General features: G+C 29.5%; 1 protein-coding gene across 2 annotated transcripts in view; it reads left to right on the top strand.

Annotated features, from left to right (window-relative positions):
* Positions 1–6,511: 6,511 nt before the first annotated feature.
* LOC129960584 (neuroligin-4, X-linked-like) overlaps positions 6,512–20,854 on the top strand; it is a 264,029-nt gene continuing 249,686 nt past the window's right edge. For both annotated transcript variants that reach the window (XM_056074076.1, XM_056074078.1), the window contains exon 1: positions 6,512–7,108. In XM_056074076.1, the coding sequence (XP_055930051.1) occupies positions 6,658–7,108 (451 nt within the window). In that variant the 5' untranslated portion in view covers positions 6,512–6,657. The remainder of the gene's footprint in view (positions 7,109–20,854) is intronic.

Here is a 20,854-nt window from a genome sequence, read left to right as displayed (position 1 = left end):
CAATCCTTAAAGTCCTTAAAGGACAATATTACAAAGCAAAATGTCCTTTTAAAGTTGAAGAAAAAGGTCTTTAAACCATTGAAATAATAACAAGAGATGGTAAAAAAAACCCATGGAATTTGACAACCACTGCAAGGGCATACTGACGCCTTTTCTTAGATTTCTGTGTTCCCAATGTTTGATTGATTATGTTTACAAAAAGAGAATAGAGACAAAATTTTTATAGATCTTTGGTATTTTTTTAATTGCAAAATGTGGAAAAAGGCAGCATTTTTTCTCGTATATTGGAAAAAAATTCAGTTTCGTGTATACAAATAATTGTTTCTCTATGCTCACAGTGTTTTTGATAGATTAAATCTTAGCCACCTTCAATGATTAGTTGATTTTTCCATCTTATTAACTGTATAAAAATTTTTCTAGTTCATTTTTGTTAAGTGAAAGCATTAATTGCTTTAACTGACCATGAAATGAATTAGTTGCACAATAAAACGTAATTGTTTCAGTATTCGCTCTAAATTTTATGAATCTAATGATATTCAAGATTTTGGTATTGGCGTTTAACTGTTAAAAATGTGTTAGGCAGAATAACTTTCTAAAATTTCCGAAATGTAATTTATTTTTGCGGATATGGGGGTTACATAACTCTAAATTAAATTGCAGTAACTACATATTTTAAAACTAATTATAAAACGAATGTTTATCTTTCTTATGTCAAATAGATGAATGACATAATTTACAGAAAAATTATTTTGCATTAAGTTGCGATAAAAAAACCAAGCCTTTCAAAAGAATACAATAACTCTATCTAAAAAATAAATTTATTTGAAGTGAAGAAAAAAAAAGTAACTAAAAACATCCCACAAAACAAAGAAACATTTTGTTACAAAAAAAGAGTTTTATATCATAATAATCTAAATAAATGTTTATATTCAGCTGTTTAAAGGAAGAAAAGCATTAGATTTAAATATCTGAAGAAACGATGGTTTGCCCTTCCAAACATTTTAGCAAGCATCTTTCCACCAAGAAAGCATTTTTAAAAATTATGCAAAAATTTTAAAAAAAAATGAAAAATTTAGGGAAAAAATAAAACAAAAACTAAACTAATGTGATTTTAAAAATAGTTTTTTTAAAAATTGAATTGTAGGTATTTTTAAATTTCAGATGAATTAAATCGCATTTTTATGTTATAATATTTTCAGAAGTCATCGCTATGATGTGCCAAATTTTTGTTTAATTTTTAATAATTTAAAATTAAAAAATAATGTTCCTTGATGCACATTTTCACTCTTCTCATTAAGTTCTACAGACTCGCTGGTCCATTCTACTGAAAATCCATATACAGCCATCTATACAACATTCTCTTTTATTATGAAACGAAATTTGCTTTTATTTTATCTTGGAATCTTAGAAGTAAAGCATGAAAATAACATTATTGTTTTGTATTTGAATTTATTGCCTAAAAAATTAAATACAGCTACATTAAATTCATTATCTTATTTGTCTTGTTTGGGAATGATGTTGCATAGAATTTTTGTTAAGAACAATTTTTATAAAAATGAATAATATTTGTCTTATATACATATCCGCAGTTTTATTCGTTCTTGCTAAAGCTTTATATATAGACACTATTGAAAACAAGAGGGAACTCACAGTTAACTCCCGAAAATTATATGGAATTTCAGATACTTATATTTTTATATTATTTCAAATTAAAAAAAAAATTCCCCTTTAAATAATTTAAATTTAAATTGCTGTACAATTTCTCCCATAAATTTAACTAATATTCTAAAATACTTTTTCGTGATTAGCATTAATACTTTTCATTGTTAAAATTAATTTCATTATTTCACCAAATCGTTTAATTACATCATCCTCTTCTATTGTTTTAGCTTTGGCAACAAAATTTGCTTTTTTTTTAAATACATTTATATACATTAGTTCCAAATTTGGTTTTCACTTGTTGGAACTTTTGATATTATACACTTTTTAAAATGTGTCTTTTAACCCAAGTTAATCAAAGGAAGGTATTTTTATTTAATTTGATGAATTTTTGATGCTTTCAGTAATGAGATAATGTGCATTTGCCTTTTCTGCTTTTTAATTACGTGTTTCCAATTTCATTTTAATTGTGCAGTTATTACAATCCGGCTTTATATTTTCTTTTAGACAGCTTCATTAACACTTTCAGGGCTACCGACGAGATATCTCGTCTTTCAGATACTTCCAATTACAGGTTTCTGTGGGCTAAAATTTGTCTCTTATGCCAGTTTAGATAGGTTGATAGATATGTATCAGAAAGTTCAATAGATATGTATTAGAAAGTTTGATAGATATGTATCAGAAAGTTCAATAGATATGTATTAGAAAGTTCAATAGATATGTATTAGAAAGTTCAACCTATCTAAACTAGCATAAGAGACAAATTTTAGCCCATAGAAACCTATAATTGGAAGTATCTGAAAGATGAGATATCTCGTCGGTAGCGCTGAAAGTGTTAAGCAAAAAAATTAAAGTAAATTTTAACTCTTCACAAAATGCATTGCTTGAAGATTTTCGGTAATTAACTATCTTAAAAGATTTTAAAATTTAACAAAATTTTTTTTCTGTTTTTAAAAATTTAGTTTCTATTTCAGCTTATTTCGTTTCGATTTTCGAAGCATCAAATTATACTTTTATCCAGTACATAAAATGACGAGTAGATCTGTTGCTACTTTCTCATCTGTCATTTTTTGTTGCTCAGTTTGGGCAGGCACAGATATTTATTTCATAGTATTTAATATTTAATTGCTCTATTTTCGCAAGCAAGCGAAGGAAAACGTTAATTAGTTTTATATAAATTTTAGTTGCTATTTAATTTGTATGTTCAATCTTATCAAATGCTAACGGTAAAATGCAGTTCATATTAATGGTTTAGCAGCTAGATAGCCAATGCTTCAAATGAGCTGATCTACAAAAGCGACTAATTAACAGTGTTAATAAAAATATATGTGTGTTTAATATATATGTCCCGACTAATAATAAAAATATATGTGTGTGTATGTCTGTGTGCAATAGACGTTAAATCTAGAGCTACCAAAGTTGGCAAAGATGTACCTATGGAAAGTAGAAATGTGCACCCAGGAGCGTTATTTTTGAAATTTTATTCTTAATTTTGAAAAATGAAAAATTAAGCAAAATTTTGATGTGTATCCGTTATAACTTCCGAATATGTTACAGCACAAAACTATTTTTATACATCTTAAAACTCATTTTTTAAAATGATATCACTTTAATAGGTGCACAAATTTTACCTAAATTTCGGCAATTTAAAAAAATAACTTTTTTTTGTCTAATTTTCAACAATAGATTACATTGTTGCACGGAAATTCCGTTTTCATTGTTTCATCAAATATTTAATTGAGAATAAATGATTTTCTTCCATTGTTGAAAGCTAAAGAAGAAATATTTTGTTTAATATTTGTGTAATTTACCTGGCGGATATGAAAGCGAAGTTACAGTGTTGCGGAAGTTAGAAGACAGAACCGGACAATTACGTTTTTAGTAGCGTTATCATGTCATGGAGCTTGACTGTTAAGATGGCTCATATACACAATGAACATAACAGGTGTTAGATGATTAGATTAACACGGTTTTAATTTCGGTCTCAATTTGATGTTTAGTATCGTTTTTTAAGGGAATCATGAACATTAAGTTATGCATAAGATAATTAATTGAACAAAAATATAGCCAATATTTCCAGTGAGGCAACTGGTCGTCAAAAGTGACTAGTTAAAAATACAAATAAAAGCTACTACGGGCCGTGTAGTGGTTCATAAAGTAAATTTGTTGATATGACATGAGTGTTTACTTGTTGTTACATAGCATTATGCTCTAATCTTGAATTTGGCTTAAACTAAAAAGGCAAAAGGAAATGTGTATCGGCACTTTCTTTTTCAGTTTGTTTCACAAGTCAGCAATTTTTGTGAAAATTTTATTTTCAAATTCTCAAAATAGCAGTATAATTTAAAAATGGCCATATTCTGGTTATATACTCACCAAAATATTATTCAGTAATAAATTAGTATTTATATCTTACTCTTCCAATAATATATATTACACGTGCGTAATGTAATTTGTAATATATATAACAGTTTTTTAAATTAGGAATTGATTCTATTAACTTATTGATGCACATTCATTACATTGATAATAAATAATATCTCTTAATCTATTGCTATAATAAATATTTAGAATCTAGGAAAAATCATTTCCGAGACGATTCCAACGGAATCTACGGAAAGAAGATTCACTGTTTGGGTTGTCGCAAGCTGGTGGGAATATTGCCGCCTTTTATTTATTTTATTATTCATCTCTAAGTGCGCTACTTTCTCGAAATAAAGATTATTGTTTCAATGCTTACGAAAGTTTCCTCTTGATTTGAAATTCTGGAGATAAAAAGAATATCAATTAAAATATCAAAAATTTTCCCATTTTTAATTCCTATATGATCACATAACGAGAAAACTAAAACTGATTATCAAAAATCAGGAAATTTTAGAAAATTTCTGTAAAAATAAAAGATTTAAATATGTTTAAAATGTCTGTGAAGCAAATTTGAATGAGAGTAATTTAGAAAGAAACCCTTCACGTTTTTCTTTCATTGTGGCAGTCGCTACTGAATATTAATTTCTGACGTTCATTTCATCATTTCACGAGGGTTGTACTACTTATAAAAGTGACACACCTGGCTCAGTGCTTATCTTTTAAAGAATACTTAAACCTTAATTTGGTGTCAAATATTGAATTTCGAAATAAAATAATGTTAAATATCTGTTTTCACTTTGTTTTCGACATATTTTAATGCGTTGAAAAAGACTTGGAATGATTCTCTAGAAGAGGGAATTCTTAAAAATATACTTCAAAAAATCTGAATTCATTCTTTTCCGAAAACATTCGCCTTGAATTTCCTAATTAGAGATCAACAGATGAGCTAGCCCACTCTGCACATAACAAGAAATAATCTGAATTCATTCTTTTCTGAAAACATTCGCCTTGAATTTCCTAATTAGAGATCAACAGATGAGATAGCCCACTCTGCACATAACAAGAAATAATCTGAATTCATTCTTTTCCGAAAACATTCGCCTTGAATTTCCTAATTAGAGATCAACAGATGAGATAGCCCACTCTGCACATAACAAGAAATAATCTGAATTCATTCTTTTCCGAAAACATTCGCCTTGAATTTCCTAATTAGAGATAAGCAAATGGAGGTAGTCCACTCTGCACATAACAAGAAAAAACAGGATTGTAATATTTATGATTATGTTGGCGTCGTTTTGATTTAAAATGGGACGTTACTAAAATAAACTAAAACATATAAAAATGGGCTCATTCGATATAATGTAATGCTTACTTCACAGCCGCCTACTCCTGGAAGCTGAATAATATAAAAAAAGGGAAAGATAAATTAGATTATTTTAATTTGGATTGATAGTTTGCAAAAAGTTAATAATTATTTCTTAATTATAAGCAAAAAAAAAAAAAAAAAAAAAAACAGCGACTTTCCTGAAAAAAAAAAAAAAAAAAATGCTGTTTGGCTGTAAAAATTTCTAAGGAAATTTTGGTGTTAAATCTCAGATTTATAATTAGCGCCCCCAAAATATTTAGGAGAAAAAGAATCAGAACTGTTTGAACATTGTTTTCAAATGCCTCTTTTTAGCTCCTGGATAATTTAAAGGAATTACCTTTTACAAAAGAGACTGTTTAGTTATATTGAAGTCCCGTTTTAATACAACATCAGGGTTATTTTGGGACGGACCTCGCAATTTTGAACTGCGGTCCAATGACGAGGACGATATCTGAGCTGGCACCTGATATCTGAGCTAATGCAAGTTTATATATAAAAAAATATGGGCTATTCTGAATTTGTTTGAGTTTCTTTCTTTTTATATTTTTTATAAATGGGAGTATTCTCAGAACTCACAATTCCAAACTTCGATATTTTCGCTATAATATAAAAGAAACAAATTTGTTATTGTGCATTAAAAAGCATTCTTGTAAAGTCAACACGCTCAGGTAAACAATTTTTTGTAACTGCAGATATTTTTAGGGATTTCTAGGAATTCCTAGGAGTACTTTTATTCATGGAATATTCAATTCTATTCTAAGAATATTTTTCCGTATAGCGCGATGCTAGTTAAAAAAATATCTGAAGAAATTTTTCGATATTTCTTTTTCTTAAAATGTTTTCTTCGCACTACGCTCACTGGCAAAGCTTTATCAGTTTTATTGTATTAAGTGAAGATTTTTTTTTCTAGTTTGCGGAAAGAAAACAATTCTAATTACTTGCGAATTTCGATGGAAGGTTAGCTGTGTTGGAGACCAACGGTTCGAGATCGATAATAGGTCTTCGCTCCGTCCCCGAGGGTTGAAGTCGATCGTCCCTCGACTGCGACGCATGCGCTCTGAGTTTGCTCGTTTTCTCTCTTATTCCTTAGGATAGGCACCACAAGACATGTGTCTCCTAAAAGACTCAGTCCGGGAATCAGCCCGTTTGCAGATAGATGCTTTGTTTTGATGGTCTTGCTCGATGAATTTTCTTATTAAAGGATCGTTAGGAAGCAACTGATTTTTATAAAAGGCAAAAGTTGCATTAATAAAAATTGATTTCATGTAATGTTATGGGTCAGCATTAAGGAAATAAAAATGAAATTAATTTGGAATTACGTTTTAATCAACATAATGACCGTAACTCTTGCTGATAGTCAAGGGGTGCGAAGAGTCATGACTAGAGCAATTGGCACAAAATATGGTTCCATAAGAGGCCTATCAGTGCAACTTCCTAACCGTAATGTTGGACCGGTGGAAGTGTTCCTTGGCATTCCCTACGCCCTGCCACCAGTTGGACAGATGCGTTTTATGCCGCCGGCTAACCCCAGTTCATGGCGAGGGGTCCGAACGGCTGACCGGTACGGGCCAGTGTGCCCCCAGCGATATCCGGACATTAAAAATGAAACAGAATCCTTACGTCATATGCCAACTGGAAGACTTGAATATTTGAAGAAACTGATTCCGTTTCTTCGCAATGAAAGTGAAGATTGCCTCTACTTGAACGTTTATTGCCCAGGTAAGAAATTACTAATTACTCAGCTGAAAATTTAATAAAAGTAATTGTTTGCATTAATTAATGGCGAGCTTTTTATAAAAATTCTTTGTGATTCACTTATCTAGATATTTTGTATATTGCTTTCATCAAATATTTTCGTATTTTACTTCAGATTTACTGCCGATAATATGATATTTTTATCAACTTTTTTAAAGAAAGCCATGGAAATTTTGAATGAAATTTAAAATATTGATGCACTTTTTTTATTGATATAAGCTAAAATTATTACTCGAAAGAAAATATTTATTTAAAGAATCTTTTGACATCTAAAATTTGTTGCAATATCCACTATTAAATTTTAGCTTAGAGAAGTAATGCCTCCTTCAGTTTTCATTAAAACCCATAACGTATAAATTAATATATGTTTGAAAAATTTAACTTTATATTTTTATATGATGAATTGTAAATATGAGCAATTTTTTTTTCTTCAGAATATTAAGGTATCGCTTAGTAATTGGAATGTTTTCATTGCCATATAAAAACAGAAAACGAGCAAAAATGCTTACATAGCTGCTTGGTGAACTAAAAAATAATTTTTTTGAACCCATTTTTTGAAAGGATTGCAATACGATTTCCATAATTTCCATAATACCTCATTTATATATAATTCGGTCTTACTCCAAAAAATGGAAATATATACTATAAAAAAATTGTACTGTAATGTTGACTGGCACAATATTTGAAGCTTTGAACCGAGATTATGTTAAGAGGGAATGCCGCAATTTATCAAGTTTCCAAAAAATATCTCTTAATATTGCAACCTTTTTGCTATATTTAAAATAAATTGAACTCGATTTATTTAATAATGTTCCTGTTGATTGCATATTGTCTTACAAGAAATAATAATTTTCAGTACATATTCAATATCAACTTTTATACTGCAAAATACTGAAACTTCTGTATATATTTACCAATCTTTCTGTGATTTCAGAAATAATGGTTTATGAAAAAAATCCATGAAATATCTTTGTTATGCTGCTAAAAGTGATTTAATCAAAATAAGTAGTAAAATGAGTTAATCCCTTTTTTAATGTTATCTCTGACACAAAAAAATCATTTTGAGCCAAAAATACATTTATTAGTTTTTCGTTTTCTGGTGGATCTAGTCACTTTTAGGAGTATACTGACGATATGCTCTAAATTTTAGTTTGCGCATAACTGAAAAGCAGAATTCCAACTAAACCGAAATTCCATTGACTGATTTTTTTTTCTATTCCCACTCATTCTTAAGCAAATCACTTTTGAAAAACAGATATCTGTCTTTTTAAGTTGAGATAAAGAAATGTGACTAATTGTCATGATCTCCATTTGAAACATTATTTATTGATCAGTTCTTACTGCATTTTTTTTAACGCTTCATTGTAAAAGAAAGAAAAAAAAAAAAAAAAAAAGAACGAATTGTATTTAAGATGTAGACGAGAAAAATTATAAAAGTCTTATTTAACTGAAAAGCGCGCGAATAGATGTAAAAAACGCCGAAAGCGAGAATTAGACACTGGCGAATAACTGAGTTCCTGGCATTTCAAGAATGCTTGGAAAAATGGTTACCGCCTCTTTTCCCAATCACAAACTACATTTCCGTTGCGGAGAGCTTTTTATATTGAACGAGCTTCATTTAAACTCTATTCCAGGATCGACAAAACTTACCTTTGCGATGAGTGGTGGCCAGTCATTTAAGCATAAGCGGTACACTGCTTTAAAAATTAAATTCTATAAACGATCGGAATTTAAGAATTCTTGAGTGAAAATTAAATTTCCATGTATTTTCGTGTCTTTCAAATATATATTAAAGTACATTTAAAGTTGAAAGTGAATCTTGTTTGGTTAAAAAAAATCACTAATCTACGCATTTCTGGACAAAAAGCTTTTACATCTTCATTTTGAAAGGAAAGTAAGAAAGGATATTGTCCTCAGTGAAACGGAGGATAATATCCTAAAATATAGAAAAAGTAGAATAAACTTTTAAACGCCAAGCAAGTAATATGTTATAAAAAGAAAAACGAAATTACTCGTTTGTGAAAGTACATATTAAGATAAATTCAGTAATTTTCATGTTTTCTCTTTTTTTTGAGAATGGCGAATGTATAAACTTTTATATCTAAGATTTTCAAAATCAAGGTTGAATTCAAAAACATTTAAGATTCTGATTAAAATATATATTTCAAACATTTTACTCTTAATTTTGGAGATCGATCGATAATTTTTTTTTTTTGGCTAAGAATTTGCAAGGTGTTATCAAATATTTTTTTCAGTAAAAAATGTTTTGAATTAAAACTTCTATTCATTCATTGAAATATTTTTAAGAAATGTAATATTATGCAGTATATCAAAATTTTGTAGTATGGATATTATGCATTATGTTTTAAAAATGACCTACAGAGCTTCTCAGTGAATTATCAAAAGAAAAATGCATTTTTCTGAACCTTAATAGAAGGAAGGAAACCTCCACATGTGGTGTATTTAACCACGTATTCCATATTTTTCATTCAGAGAGGTTTTTGATCAAAATATTTTGTTATTTCAAATTGAAAATCCAGTAAAAATATAATATGCATATTTGTATGAAATTTCGCTCTGTAAATTTGTTTCACAAATAAGAATTGAATATTTAACTGTCTGTTACAAAAAAGGGTTAACTAGTGAATGGTTTCGATGAGTCGAGATATCAGGTTAATAAAAATTCAGTGAGATATCAGGTCAATAAAAATTCAGTTTTCCTGTTTTCTTTTAATCGACGTTTTGCAAAAAGCTGCTTAAATCAAACGGCGAATATATTGGTATTCCTTATGGTTAGAAGTGTATAGGCATCTTTTAAAGTTATAAGTATCATTTATGGTTTCTTAGAACTATTGGAAACGATGTTTTTTCATCCTACGGCATTACCATTCAAGTTCTTTAGAACGATGTATATGTCACATGTATCGTATCACAAGAGCATATTATATTTAGAAAATTTTTATCAGTTTAAGACAAGAAGTGACTATTCATAAATATGTCTTTTTATAAAATTTTTTTAACTGATTAACTCTAAAAAGAGAAAGGACCTATTTGTCATGGCAAAAACATGAAAAAAAAATGGGTTAAAAAAGAAAATTATTAAAGACTTTGAACTTTCTGAAATGTCAACTTGTTGATAAGTGGCCGTTCAGCGATATCAAATAATTTGATAGAAGAAATTAAAACAAATGTCCTTTTTATGTCTCTAATAACAAGGCAAAAAGAAGGGGTGATTTTTGAAATAAATTATTTTTTTCCACACTTCAGGACTAGATGCTCAAAAGATTCGATAAATATTTTATTTAAACAAGCTGAAAAACGAAGCATCCAGACCTTTATGACAATGGATAGAGGAAATGTGGATTGGAATATAATTTTCCGAAGTCCTTTCTTTTTTTCTTTTTGAGCATGTTTATGCCCAAAAAGACTGGCGACGAGATTTTGTTACTCGATTACGACATTCCTCTTTCCTAATGTTAAACGTCTAAAGAGATATTACCTATTTACTTTGCCATATTCATCGAATTTATTATGGGATAAAAATAAAGGGTAAAATGGGTCAAAAACTATTTAAGATTTTTTTAACAGCTGTTTCTCGTCTCTTGTTTAGGATTATTCTCTTGACAAATGGGTTCCCTTAAAATTATTTTAAATACATTGATTTAACATCTAAAGTATAAATGCGTATCAAATTTGGTACCAAATCCGTCAAGCTCTTTACCGTCTATCAGTTTAAATTTTCACGAGCATGCTAACACTATAACTCAAAAATGCAATGATTCAAATATAGGAAATTTAGTATGAGATTTTGAGACTACAAATGTAGTTCTGTGCCAAATTTTGGTTTTAATCAGCCGGAAAAAAAGGCCAAAGCGCACATTCGGTTTTTTGGTACATTTGTATTAACCGCATACGCATTTATTCAAGATATATTGTCAAAAATAACACTGTAATAGGCTCTTTTGTAATTGTTCATCAATTGCATACGTTTAAAAATACACGAGTAATTTATTAGAGAGCTTGTAAGAAAGTTTAAAGGAGACAGACCACAACTTCAGGTTTTTAAATAGTTGATGCATTGCATTCAGTGACGATTGGGGAGCCAAAAGCTAATTGTAAAAAGGGTAAGCTGTAACATGTACTTTAAGCAGAGGTTTCAAAAATTTTTAACCAGAATTTTTGCAAAATATGATTCTTATGATAGGCCGTAATATCAGCACAGTTAGTGCCTAATCAAAAAGGATAATGAGAGGTTATGAACATGTGCTCTGTTTTAGCTAGTTAATGGAAAAACATATTTCATAAACTTTGATTTAATGCAAGTTAGTTGATCTTCAGAAGAATATTTCTATTTATTTATTCTGCCTATGTATTAAGTTAAAAAAATTTTTTTTTGATTTTTTTTGTCTAATCGTAATATTTTTTTTAATAATCAACAAAAATGTCCGAGACTATGGGATGAGATCCTGATTTGTGTCTGATTCATGCTGCTCAACTTTCTGCTTTAAATATTATAATCGTCATCCACAGCGATCTCTCTCCAAGGATTTACCTTAGAAAAAACATATCAAAGGCTCACTTAATAATGACAAAAAATCTCTCTTCCTAATTGACCTACCTAAAAAAGAAGCAACGGGAAAGAAATCCGGATATAATAAATAAGAAATGAAAGTATGAAAAAAAAAGTATAAGAGAAAAGGAAAGGTTTAAGGGAAAAAAAATGCCAAAAGAGGAAATATAGAAAAAAAGTATGAAGAAGATTCATACAGATTCTGAAAAAGAAAAACTGTCTTGCCTTAGCTTGCGCAGACGTGAGCAGCAGCTCTGAAGAAATATTATTTCATGGTATATTACATCAAAAATCTGTTTTGAAGCATCATTACAATTATTTTAAGACGGACCCCACAATTTTAAAAAACGTTCAGATGACAAGGATAGCGCCTGAGCTAATGCCTTATCTTTACGCTCCCTCCTTCACACCAATGGTAATACATTTGGCCCCAAAGATTTAGCGTACATCAGACCTGTTTATACGGCAGTTCTTTGGCGAAATCCAGTTTTGAACAAAGGACGCTCCGGGGCCGGACACAAAACATTTAAAACTAACCACCGTGACCTGCAATTCTCATGAAGGAAAATAGGTTTAATCTTTATTTGCAAAATGTTAGTATAAAATACATACGAAAGGAAGCAATCTATTGTTTGCTTGCGTCAACTGGAATTTTGATGCAGATTAACTTTTATGTGAATTGGTTAAACATTTCTACCTTTATTTTATTGTAAATCACTTGATAACATTTATTATCATTATACCAAGCCATAATAATCGCCAAATGTTTTTGTGAATTTTAATTAATAAACTAATGGTAAAGAGGAAATAATTTTAAATATTGTTGTTTTTATTGTTTATAATTTGCCACATATTTTATTTGCCAATAAAATTATCTGTTACAACTTGTTTCATATCCGGAGCTAGTTGTAATAGACGTCAAGTTTAGAGTATAGATTTCTGGTGCAAAACTCAATAAAATGTTTGAATGTTTTTTAAGAATCTTATGAATAAATAATTAAGCTATAAAAAGTAGTTATAATCAAAGAATCCCAATTACATTAAAAAAAATATAAGTGTTTACCAAAAAATTGTTACAACTAACCCTTCTCTCCCTTAATAATGTCAGATTTCGAATAACAAAATGTTCAAATAATGAAAAATTCAATTTAACAGCTTTTAAAGAACGCTATTAATTTTAGAGCTTATCGTTCGGGCATTTGCACTGCTTCCTGTTTGAGAAAAACTATTTATAACTAAAGCCCAATCAAACAGATAATAGGTTGATCGTGTTTATAGTTTGGGTTAATTACCCTAGAATATTATAAGCTGTCTATAAAAGGCGAAAGCTGATCTTTCTAAATTTTATTTCTGTCTGAAACGAGTGACAGAATTAATAATTAAAATTCAAGCTGCGTTTATGTCTTAATAAAATTTACTATAGCCAAAGCAAGTGTTTCAAGAACTCAAAAATATGCATTCACGTTGTTTGCACTGTTTCTTGTTTGAATAAAACTATTTCTAACATAGGTCTAATCAAACAAACAATAGGTTGATCGTGTTTATAGTTTTGGTTAATTACCCTAGAATATTATAAACTGTTTATAAAAGGCGAAATCTGATCTTTCTAAATTTTATTTCTGTCTGCAACGAATGACGGAATTATTAATTAAAATTCAAGCTGCGTTTATGTCATAATAAAATTTACTATAGCCAAAGCAAGTGTTTCAAGAATTCAAAAATATGTATTCGCAGTAAAAATGTTTATTTGACTGCTGTGGTGTCTTCGTCGGAAGTCGACCTTGAGTACGAGCATGAGACGACGCCTTAATATGCAAGTAATACTCCGATCTAGCCAGAGGCCATGCGGAAACTTGATGGGGCCGCTGATGAGCAACCCCACCTAGCACGAAGGAACACACGACATTTGATAACATTGGACATTTGCAAATAACAAAGAATCCTCTAGGGAAAACGCATATTGGTACAAAAAAAAAGAATAGAAAAAATATATTACATTTTACATTAGATATTAAATTTTGATACATTAAAAATCGACTTTAGTTCTCACCTGAAGTAAAAAGTTAACGTACGATGCCTTAATATGTATCTTGGGTTTCTGCTTTCCAGTTGTATACTAATAAGTTTCCATCACTGAAAACGCTATACACTCCAATCGGATTTATTGTACCGCTTATTTTAGAAATGAAATAGGTTTCCGAGAGGAAAGTTTTTCAATTGCACTTTTGAATTATAAATGAAATGTCAAGTAACTTTACCTTTTGTTTATATCTCCAGCCGCATGTTTAGCGCAGCATGGCCAAATGTGGCCCTTTTTGCCATTAAGCCCAAAATAAAAACATAACAATAAGTCTAGCAAATTTTCTTGAAATAAAAAAAATGAAATGAAACTTCTACAGAGAAATGAGGCCAAGTGAATAAAGTTCTTCTCATTCAAAAGAAATTCGGAACCTAGGATTCTAAATATTGTCAATTCAGGAATTTGTATCAATTAGATTAAGCCAAGAATAATTCTTTTCTTTCTGAATGTCAAATCGTAAAATGGACAGACAATATAATCAGAGAAAGACTCATTTTGCTGAACTTGTGCAATATTGATTATATTCAAGTGCGTTGAACAGTGAAGATGAAATTGTCCAAAAATAATACCATACTGCAGATGCGATATAAACGATTACACTTTCTTCAATTTATACTATAAAGAAAACGAAAAGTTTTTAAAAAAAAGTAAGGAAAAGTTATATGAAAGTTAAATTATGTAAAACACAGAAACCATTAATTAATATAAATCTATTTTTATTTAAAAGCTTAAGCTGAATGTTTAAATTTGAATTTTGAATACGAATGGAAAAAATACACCACATATACACAACTATATTAATACTATTTCTATTGAAAGAGATAGAAAAGCCGTTAAACTGAAACCTGTGTTTCTTTTTCGCATGATGTGAAAGGGGAAAATAGAGAACTAGTTCAAGTTGCATCAATATATTATTTGAGACATTCTTTTTAGGCCTCCATGAAAGACCAGGATGGATTGCGTAGGAATTGTAAATGTGTTGTTATGTTGCATGCCTAAAGTAGAGGCGGGTATATATTTTCAAAACAATATTTTTGAAACCCAAATCTTGGATAAAACAATATTTTTGAAAGCAACTGAATACTGGATATTTGTATAATATTAGTTTATGCCGAGTATATAGGAAACATGAACGATTAAAGATCTCCACATATTACTTGCTGTTTTGCATTCTGGAATGCCAGAACGGGTGTCTCATAGTAGAGATTAAATAGAACTGTTGGTTTTAAGTTCAATAAATCTATACTTATAAATTTTTTTTAATTCTTTTGTTAGAATATTTAGAGATGGGGTGAGAAATAATAGGAAATCATGTAAACTGAAGTTCAGTTTACAAAAAGATTATGATCGTATAGCAAACATAAAAAAAAACCTCGAGTAAGCGATAATGCATTATTGAATTCATTTTTTTATTCATTATTGGTCAGAGCTGCATAATTTGAAAATAGAAATTGGAAAAATTTTAAACCTTGGTAGGAATTTGATATAGAATTACAGTTTTAGAATCTTTAGGGGGCAAATTTTTCCTTTTCATCTACAAATATAAGTTTAGTACGATTTCAATTACAAGGTAGATTTCAAAATAATGCCTAAAATTTTATTGCGCTTGAAATTTCGCCTATGAAATTTATTTCTATATTTGACTTAGAGAAAAAAAATTATAGGCATGTAATGTGACGTTTTGTTTGGCATAAATCAATGCTACAAAATAACTCTTTCGAGACTGAAATATATTTATCCAAAGCAAGTGTTTTCTTATCTTTATTAGTATGAATACATCATTATTAGTTTTTTTCTGAGTGGCCGCATGTTTAATAATTTATTAATCTATGTAAATTTATTTTGGTCCAAATAACAAAAGAATTATGGATAAGATTAAATAACATGTATTAAAATGGAAATATTTCTTTGCCACAAATATTATATTACAAAAAAATAAATAAATAAAGACAAGAAAACAATGTATGTGAAAGAAAAAAGAGAAACGCCGATTCCTGCATAGCTATACTGTATTCGCCCAAAGGTGAATATATTATATATAATATGAATATATAAATATAGGTGAATACATAATATATTCATATCTTCCCCTCCTGCCGCTCTACTTTTTTTTCCATGTGCAATAAGTGATTTTAACTAAGCTTTTGAACAGAAAATCTCATTGCACGAGCGTTGACTTATTTTATTTTCCGGTTTCTTTGATGTTGTTTGAAATAATAAAAGATTTTCACGCTTGTATTACCACTGCAGGATGGGATTCATAAATGATGTGTTAAAAATTTGCTTTAGAAAATAATATCTTTAATACAGTAATATTGTGAATATAGAAAATAGTCTTTGAAATTCCATACTTGGGCAGCAAATCTGCAACTTTGATTTGAAGAGTTGCCTCTGTAGTTTCCTGTTACATTTACATTTGTTGACAATTTCCTTTTATGAATTTCGAGAATAATCACTTTGATCGATATTTCTTCAGAAAAAAGAAATATCATATCAGAGATGAGTGACGAAAAATTTAGGAGAAAGCATTAATTGTGACATTTTTCTTGTTCGCTTACTTTTTGAATGACACTTTGTGAAGTAAATATATTGGCGTTAAGCTATCATACCTAGACCTTGTCTTCTTTGTACTTATTAGCTTTTCTATTTGATATTCTTAGAGTAAAATTCATTGTTAGAGCCTTGATGAATGTGATAAAAACTTTTTTGACAGCTACAAACTATAATATCAGATCTTACATGCAGAAAAGTATAAAATCCTTGAAATTTTTCTGCTTGATTTTGAAATCCTTCTTAATGATGAATGTGTTTTAGGAAAATCAGATTCGATTCAAAATTCTTTTAAGTATATATGATATGGTCAATGTAAATAATCGTATATTATTAATACTAACTGGTCATTATTAATAATATCCGCTTCTTTTGGTCAAAGTAAGATATATCGCAAATTATTCACTTTAACCGGTTACTATTAATTATTCCCAATGAAGTTTGGTCAATGCGATGAAACGGTTTATATATGATAGGACATGGGTGTGCCTCTTTGTATATGTTTTTTAAAATTTTCTATGAAGTTTTTCTATGATATTTTTTTCTAACCTCTTTTTCTTTATCTCAGAATTAATTAGTCTCGCCATTTTTTTTTTTTTTTTCGGAGAGATAAGTCATTGAATAATTTAAATATCTATCTGTTGAAGGGAAGGAAAAGATATTTTGAAGCATTAAAAAAACAAAACAAACGGATGGATTTAATGGCGGATATAGTAGATGATAATTTTTTTTGGGGGGGGATCAATCAATGGTCTCTCTAATTTTTTCCGGAGGTACCACGGTCCCTGGATTTTAGATAACTGATATTGTCTAGCTATTGCCAACACATAAAAAAATCCGCGAAAAACTGACATTGACCAAACTTCATTGGTTATTAATAATAATAACCAGTGAATGTGATAAATGCTCATAAATTATTCAATTTAACCGGCTTATTTGGCTATAATTAATACTGACCGGTTAGTATTAATAATAACCGATTATTCACATTGACCGTAACATATATTTTCAGACGAAAACTTTTTTTCCTGCTATTTGAAAAAAAAAATTCAAATTGAGCGTACATGGCATAAAAATTTACCAGACTTTGTTTTAACTCGATACATCCGAGAAATAAATGCAGAGTATAAAATAAAGCATCATGATGATAAACCATTATATCTTTCTTTATTAAATCTTCCGATCTTGATACAGAATCCTTAACATAAAAAATTGCGAACTTCAAGAACAATTTTTCTGTAACTTAAAAAATTGCGCTAGATTTTAGTTCAGTTCTTCCAGATAGGCGTGAGATAGGGTTGAAAAGCGAATGCAAAATAGTTCTTTCCACTACGAGGCTGATTGGGCGTTCTACTTGAAGTGGCATAATGAGATCGGATCTATAGAGAACGTGCCCTGAATTCTGAGAGCAAATAAAACTTCAGGAACATAAAAAAAAGAAGTTGAGCATTTTCAACTGAACAGAGACATTTTAGTGATTTTAAGAATGGAAAGGGTTTAGGGACCATCTTCCGTACTGAGCTCTTTTCTGGAGGAGCTTTTAAAAATATTATTTTTCAAAAATTTAAAAAGCAAGAATTTTAGTTGCTAGATTTCTTGAATAGATAAGTTTAGTTATATTAACGCCCTGCTTTAAAGAACACTAGAGCTATTTTGAGACGAACTTCGTAATTTTTAACTGCGGTCAGATGATGAGGAAGACACCTAAGCTGGCACCACCTCTCCAAACTTCCGCACCACACCAGCTGGAGAATGTTTGGCCTCGACGAATTTAACGCGCACCAGACCCGCTTACAAGACGGTTCTTCGTTGGAATCGGTCTCGAACCTGAGATCTTGCCACCTGGTTACCGCGGTCCGCTTTTGTGGTAGAATTAGCCTAACAAAAATACACAGCATTATATCATACCTTAATAGAGATCTTTAAGCTGTAGAATGCTCACTGAATGTTTAAAGAGTAATCAATAAATATAAAAAATTATTTCAAAATTTTTTAAGACTAAATATAGTATAAAATCAAAGTGAGCCTCCGGTTTAATGCAAGATGAACTCGGCTAAAACAGACCTATTGTATGGACATGTTTCCTGGACAAAAGTATTGATTAAGAAATTCATATCAGGAAAGTGAAGAATTATATAAATGAATAATGTTTCAGAATAGATCACTATTTAGTTCATATCTTTTATGAAATTTGTAACTTAAGACTTGAAGTTGACGAGTTTATTATTCAAGCTAAAACCCATTTGAAGAATATGCTTTGAAGCTACCATAAATGCCGTTAAGTCAAACGTTTCTAATCTGGCAAAATAGGAGATGAAAAAGGAAGAATCCTAGTTTATTATGCTGTGATTGACGTTGCGATAATGAAATGTTCAGTAAAAGGTAATATTTTTCAGAAGAACATGCAAATTAGCTATTAACAAGAAGATCTCTATGATGACACGCTGCTCGTGCCCCTAAATCCCTAAACATTTTCAAGTCTTAAGCTGACACCCTTTTAAATAATAAAAATAGAGGATTTGAGCCATTAGTTGCAAAGAAGTTCGCAGTGAAGGATGTATCTAAATAAGCACACAGACATGCTTTTATACATAAATGCAATAGTCTTTAAAAATCTTAATTAAGCTGTTGTTTGAGGGTTTACTGGAGGAAAAATAACAAGAGATTATAATGGCAAACAATTTGTTTGGCTGTTATAAGCAACAGTTACGATTCTTTCCATGGTCTTCATGTTCTCTTTCTTTTATCTTTTTTAAAACTAAAACTCAACAGAATTTCTTTGGAAAAATCCTTATAAATGACATTTGAACGTTGAAAGTCTCGTGATTGTTTATTTCCGGCTCTTTCACGTAAATGACACTTTTTACTTTATTGTCTGAAATGAATAATTTTGTAGTGAAATAAATGAAAAACATTTGTTGATCTCAAAAATGCCTGAGTATCTAATATGTATTACTCTTCAAACACATTTTTAGAAAAAATTTATTTAAAATATTTCAAATGAGTGATTGATCTGCTTGCATATATAAGATCTAGATACTTTAATTTTTTCTTTTGAAATATTAAATCTGAACGGTAAAAGAATTTTTTTGAGACAAACGTAATGAAGCTATAGCACTAAAATATTGAAGTAATGACGAGTACATAGTTCTATAACTTTTTTTGTATTTTGAAGATATTTTGAGTAATTCTTTTATGCTCTGATTATTAAAAAAATGAAAATGTCAATTCATTATAGTAGTTGTAAATTGTTTTTATGACTATTTTAATATTGCAATCTAGGATTTCTTATCTGACGGCCACCCATGATGGGCGTGTTTTTTTAAAACTGACACTTGAGCGATGGTACTGATTATTTTAATCCTACTGTATCTAGGGAGTTTTTATTATCCTAACAGAGTTTGTACAAAGTACCAAATGTGGATCTGATTATTAATTCAGAGACTTTTACGAACCACTTCATTGAAGCAGACGTAGCTCTTTTAGTTCTCAAAGCTCAGTACGTGAAGAGGTTCTTTTCAATTTTAATTCTTCAGCATCCCAGGCAGTATGATGAAAATAATAGATCTCATCTTGTTTGTAGAGATACACGATCTTTTAAATAATTCATTGACTTCCTAATTTTACTTCCTAACTAAATTCAATGGAGTTTGTGCTATATTATTATATTTCATTATTTTTATGATTTGAATAACTACATTTATTTCCTTTAATTTATGAGCGATTCATTCATTTTTTAGAAGAGGGATATTTAATGATTCTTAAAATAGAAAAAAATATTTCTTTTGCCTATCCTGTGATCCTAAAGTGATGATGATATAAATTATAAGTGGAATCCTGAGATTCTCAAAGGAGACTTCTTTACAAAAGTTACTAATGTAGAGTTTACAAAATGTCTAATCGAAAACATTTTTTAAGAGGCTTGTATTGCTCACTAACTCATTTAATTCTAATTTTTTTTGGAAAAATCAGTATTATGTTCACAGTCGCTACATTATGTGGATTCTAAATTTTTCGTAATATGTTTTCTTGACTTTAAAATGACTTATATGCCATAGTATTCAGTATAATTTATGTCGTTAATTTTGAACTTAAAAAAGTCTGGAAACTGTTTTAATCCTTACTAAATTGACCCTTTAGAGGGCCATTTTTTTGTAGTCATATTATGTTAAAATATTTTTAGGCTTGAAATTAGAATAAGAAAAGGGATTCATTTAGCTTATTAGATAAATTTAATTTGATTAATTAATTAATTTGTTTAATTAATAATTAAATATCAAATCAAGACACATCATTTTGTGTAAAATAAAGAACTAAAGCATCTAAGTTTTTATCTTTCTAAAAAAAATTGTGTGAACTTATACCAACCTACATAAATTCATACAAAGATTGATAAATTTGGTGGGAAGCATACTTCCCACGGCCCTAGAAAGGGTTAAAGTATATAGTGAATGTTTTTTCACAATTAGCCGTTTCTCAACTATAAATTCTTAGTGCAGGTTGAAAGGCT

The sequence above is a fragment of the Argiope bruennichi genome, chromosome X2, assembly GCF_947563725.1.
Source record: "Argiope bruennichi chromosome X2, qqArgBrue1.1, whole genome shotgun sequence".
NCBI classification, from domain to species: domain Eukaryota; kingdom Metazoa; phylum Arthropoda; class Arachnida; order Araneae; family Araneidae; genus Argiope; species Argiope bruennichi.
The sequence above is the reverse complement of the archived record's forward strand: the minus strand, read 5'-3'. Positions and strand labels throughout refer to the sequence as shown.